Source organism: Oryza sativa, chromosome 11 (genome assembly GCF_034140825.1).
Source record: "Oryza sativa Japonica Group chromosome 11, ASM3414082v1".
Taxonomy (NCBI): Eukaryota; Viridiplantae; Streptophyta; class Magnoliopsida; order Poales; family Poaceae; genus Oryza; species Oryza sativa.
The window spans coordinates 14,544,386-14,549,592 of record NC_089045.1 but is presented as its reverse complement, the minus strand read 5'-3'; the positions used below and the strand labels follow the sequence as shown (position 1 = coordinate 14,549,592).

The 5,207-nt window shown below is 51.3% G+C and overlaps 1 protein-coding gene across 1 annotated transcript; it reads left to right on the top strand.

Annotated features, from left to right (window-relative positions):
• The first annotated feature begins 3,399 nt into the window (after window positions 1–3,399).
• On the top strand, window positions 3,400–4,494 carry LOC136354166 (uncharacterized). The gene is made up of 2 exons (XM_066305845.1): window positions 3,400–3,849; window positions 4,078–4,494. The coding sequence occupies exons 1-2, from the start codon at window positions 3,400–3,402 to the stop codon at window positions 4,492–4,494; spliced, it is 867 nt and encodes a 288-aa protein (XP_066161942.1).
• Window positions 4,495–5,207: the final 713 nt, after the last annotated feature.

Sequence of the window (5,207 nt, the reverse complement as noted above, 5' to 3'; positions counted from 1 at the left end):
CCAAGACGCCGACAGGTGGGCCCCACCTGTCGGGGTCGTCCCCTTCCTCCGGCCGCCCGCCCCCACGTCGCCACCACCGTCGAAACCGCCGCACCCCGCCCCCTCCGGGCCACGTCGGCCCCGCCTCCAACCTCCCACGTCGCCGGCGAAATCAGGAGCACCCCGGCCATGTCCGCCTCCCCCTCCGCCTATAAAACGTTCCCCGTGTCCCCCTCTCTTGTTTTTCGCTTTCGTCGAGCTTCCCCGTGCCCTCCTTTGCTCCCACGCCGCTTCACCCATCGCCGCCGCCCTCCGGCCGTGCTCCGGCCGCCGCTAGCCGTCGCGCCGAGCATCACCGTCGACGCCGCCGCGTTCACCATCCCGCGGGCCGTCGCGTCCGCCATCCGCCTGGTCAAATCCACCGTCAGGGCCCGCTTCTCCCCGCACGCCGGTGAGTACCACCATTGCCGCCGCCTTCGGCCATGGTTTCCGACCGCCGTAGACCACCCCTCTCTCTCTAATCCCTCCCATTTTGTTCCCTAGGAGGTCCCGGAGATCGTCCGCCCATCGCCGTCGTCCTCCCGTCGTTCGCCGTCGTCTCCCCTCGCGCCGGCCAACCTCGGTGACAAACTCCCCTCCTCCCTCTTTTCCTCCCTCCTGTGTGCGCCGCTGTCCTCCGCGCGCGCACCATCGTCTTCGGCCGCCGCCGCCGCTTTCAGCCGTCGCCGCCGCCTCCCGCGCCGCCGCCGCTTTCAGCCGTCGCCGCCGCCTCCCGCGCCGCCGCTTGCCGTCGCCGGTGGCCGCGTGCGCGCCGTCGCCGTTGCTCGCCATGATCGGCCGACCGGCGTGAAGCCGAGCTTAGCCCGGTCGGTGCCTCCCTCTCCCTTCCCCTATTGAGCCGCTGCCGGTGGGGCCCGCCTACCAGCCGCCCCCCCTCTCCCTCTCTTAGTGCCGCTGACCAGTGGGGCCCACATGTCGGCGCCGCCCCCTCCCCTTGCTGACGTCAGCCCTGGGATGCTTTATTGCGCAATAATTCATTAAGGACTTTTCTTTAATAGTAAAAACACAGTTAATCTTCTAAAATTCATAACTAATTCATCCGAGCTCCGATTAAGTCCATTCAAGTCTCAGTAAATTCATAAAAATGTATAGAATCCATTAAAAATGGTTTTGTTTCCTGTTTCAGTAGTCTTATAGCATGTTTTCCTTGTGTGCTTTGTTTGTCGCGTAGATTTCGCCCGTTTCGTCGATTCGCGGTTTCTCGAAGACGTTGCTGTGGTTCCATCAGTGCGAGAGCAAGGCAAGTCATACATTACAATTGATCAATTGTACCCAATTTGCAAATGTCCCGCATTTCTATTAAATATTGCATTGTTTTACAATATCATGTGGGATGGGTTCTACTACTCAGCCATATATTGTTTACCTTATGCCATTGATAACTTGGGTATTAAAATGACTAGATGTTGGTTTAGGAGATGCTTAGCCATGCTTAGTTCAACTAGTGCACAAAGGGGGATCACATTAAAGCATAGACTTGTTTATTGGCATAGCTTTGGTTTAGTGCCACCGTAATGGTGTTGGTTAATTAAAATACACGTTATGGTGGGCTGTGGGTGCATGGTTTTGCTAGTCGTGCCCATGGCGATTAAGGACCGGTTCGCGGGATGCCCTGGAAGAACTTATCGTACTTACCACAAGCCAGCGTGGGCAACGGCTGGGCTTGTAGTGTAGCTTTTCTCTAGCCGACGTACCCAGGCGACGGTGGGCGTGATGGAGTTGGGTCGGCCGGGGTGTCCGGTTGATCGGCTTCCGGATTCACCGCGGCACGAAAGGGGGGCTGCCCGTTGCCTGCTGGGGACGGCGGCGAACCCTAAGGTGTGGTGCGATTGGTTAGAGAGGGTTATGCGAAGGGTCCTGTCACGGCCTCTTTCCGGTATGTCGTGGTGGCATGTCGGCGCACGGGAACGTGTTGTGGGGCTGTGTCTTGTGGGTACAGTTGTACACCTCTGATCAGAGTAAAACTATTCGAATAGCCGTGCCCGCGGTTATGGGCGGTCGACCAGATTCACCGTGATTAGTCTCACTCCTAGTTTAGCTTAATGAACTAGTGTAGTTCAAGTGGTTGGTTGGGCCTGTTGCAACGTGGTGTAGCGTTGGACAGTGATTGGTTAATATTGATTAATTACTACAATTGTTTTACTGCTTTCAACTACTGCTTTTAAATGCTAGCTTTGTGCAAATGAGCCCTTTAGCCTCCCTTGGGTATATCCTGCATCATACCTCCTCTTCCGGTATGACTTGCTGAGTACAGTGGGTAGTACTCAGTCTTGCTCTCTTTTCCCCCACACCAGAGTTGAAGTCCTTCTCAGTTGAAGATGTCTCAAAGAAGTTAGTTTCGTCGCTGCCGTCAAGGATGCCTGTGGAATGGAGTCGCCCGCTGCTGAAGTCAAGCTTCCAAGGCTAGCTCATTTTATCTTTTTCGCTGCATTTGTAATCTTTTATATTTTTGTAAGACGTGGATCTGTATGTCAACAATTGTCGTTTGTGTACCCTGGCTGGTCCTGGACAGGGATTTAATGCACATTCAGCTTAGAAATTCTGGTTCATGAATTTCTAGGCGTGACAAGTTGGTATCAGAGCCGACCTTGACCGTAGGACAAGCCAACTGGAAAACCTAAGAGCCCTGTGAACCCCTTTTCATATGCATATGCCTTTTTCACATGGATTTGTTTCGGGAAAATGTGGGGTTTTGCCTCTTTGGTTTGCGGGAAAAATCTTGGTCGTTCATTCGGATCGGATCTTTAAAATTAGCTCGGTCTAGGGTTTTAGAAAAATTTTATTTGTAGTTTATTTGACAGTCAGTTGGGAATTTATCGGTTGATATGCATTAGGTCGTGTCGATGTTCGATGGGGCAATTTTATGCGTATAATTTTCCATGCATCTATTTTATGCATTAAGTTATGGTTTAGTCAGTCACACTAGTGTCTTTTGTCTGGGTTCATGAAAAATGTTCCATGCATAAAAATCATCATGCTTGGCTAGTTGTTTGAGTCATTTGTTGCTTTGTTTAAATTTGGATTTGAGCATGGATTGATTCCTATCCCTTGTCTACTTTAGAAGTCAGACCTGTTCTTTGATCGCAAGCGTCGCTCCGAGCTTTATAGTCGCCGCCTTTAGCCTTATTGTTTTCTTAGTTTTGGTTGCTTGCTAGTTTCTGTGTTTAGGTTTGTTGCTTGTGGGTTAGTCGGCGGTCGATATCAAGTGCCAGTGGTATGGCTGCCTTAATTAGGAGTTGTTTGTTTCCTTTTCAGTGTTTTAATCAAGATTAAGATAATTGCACTTAAATTTACAAGAAAGATTAGTTGCCGAGCCATCTGTTTTCTTCCTTTCTCTTATTTCTACCTATCCTCGTCCAGATGGTGAAGACAAGGAATGATCCCCGTGACCCCAGCGACGCCAGTGGCAGCGAAGAGCAGACCGATGAAGCTCATACCAGTGGTGCACCTGGCAGCAGTTCATCTCCGCCGCCCGAGAACCCATCGGTCACTCAGATGATGACAATGATGATGCAACAAATACAACAACATTACCATCAGATGTTGCAGCAGGCGCAGCAGAACCAGCAGTCTGGTCCTCCACCATCACACCTGTCCAAACTGTTAGACTTTCTCCGCATCAAGCCACCCACTTTCTCAAGCACCACCAACCCAATGGAGGACAATGACTGGCTCTGTGCTATTGAAAAGAAGCTGAACCTTCTGCAATGCAATGACCAAGAGAAGGTTGCTTTTGCTACACATCAGTTGCAAGGTCCTGCTTCTGCCTGGTGGGATAACTACGTGGTGACCCGTCCAGATGCAACGGAGGTTACTTGGGCAGAGTTTTGTCAAAACTTCAGGAAGGCACCGATTCCTGAGGGGATTATGGCACAAAAGAAAAGAGAGTTCCGCGCACTGCATTAAGGAACCAGGACAGTTACAGAGTACTTACATGAGTTCAACCACCTTGCACGCTACGCTCTTGAGGATGTGCGCACCGATGCTGAGAAGCAAGAGAAGTTTTTGTTTGGTCTTGATGATGAATTGACCAACCAGCTGATCTCCGGAGTCTATGATGACTTTGAGAAGCTTGTGGACAAGGCTATCCGTCAGGAAGAGCAACGCAACAAAATGGACCGAAAAGAAAACGCAGCTCAGATCAGCTTTCCTCAGGGGAACAATCAGAAGCCTTGCTTCCTGACGGGACAGCTAGGTGGGCCTTCCACCCTGATCGTCTATCAGCACCGTCCCTATCACCCGAGTAACTTCGACAACGACTACAACGGTGGCAGTCACAACAACAGTAAGCAGCACAACCACAACTCAACTCCACCCCCAGTAATGGCACCAGCTCAGTCAGATCCGCCAGCTGGGTCAGCTCAGTCAGAACAGCCCAAGAAGGGGGCTGTAGGAAAGCCAAGACCCTGCTTCAACTGTGGCAAGCACGGCCACTTTGCTGGCAAGTGTCCGTAGCTGAATCACGCTGGACCTAGGTTCATCCAGGCTCGCGCCAATCATGTGTCTGCAGAGGAAGCACAGGCAGCACCAGAGGTCGTGTTGGGCACGTTTCCAGTGAACTCATGTCCAGCAACAGTTCTCTTTGATTCAGGTGCCTCGCATTCTTTCATTTCTAAGAGATTTGCTGGGGCACATATATTATTGGTAGTGGAACTTAAAATACCGATGCAGGTTCATACCCCTGGAAATGACATGAGGACAGCACACTATTGCCCCTCAGTGACTATAGAGATCAAGAGATCACAGTTTCTATCGAACCTCATCCTTCTCGAATCCAAAGACCTAGATGTCATCCTCGGAATGGATTGGTTGACCAGGCACAAGGGAGTAATCGACTGCGCAAGTCGCACCATCACCCTAACCAACGACAAAGGGGAGAAGATCACTTTCCGGTCTCCAGTGCCACAGAAGTCCGTAGCAAGTCTGAATCAGGCTACTATTGAGGAACAGACCGAAGTAGCAGAGAAAAGTCCCAGGAAGTTGGAGGACATTCGTATAGTACAGGAGTATCCTGAGGTGTTTCCTGAAGACCTCACTACAATGCCACCAAAGAGAGAAATCGAGTTCCGGATTGATCTGGCACCCGGAACCGCTCCGATTTACAAGAGACCGTACAAAATGGCAGCTAATGAGCTAGCAGAGGTCAAGAAGCAAGTTGATGAACAGCT

Excerpts from the sequence above, each read along its gene's own strand:
- LOC136354166 (XM_066305845.1), top strand. The coding sequence starts at position 3,400 with ATGGTGAAGACAAGGAATGATCCCCGTGACCCCAGCGACGCCAGTGGC. Across the intron at positions 3,850-4,077 it reads CCCGTCCAGATGCAACGGAG|CTGATCTCCGGAGTCTATGA; the intron begins GTTACTTGGGCA and ends TTGACCAACCAG.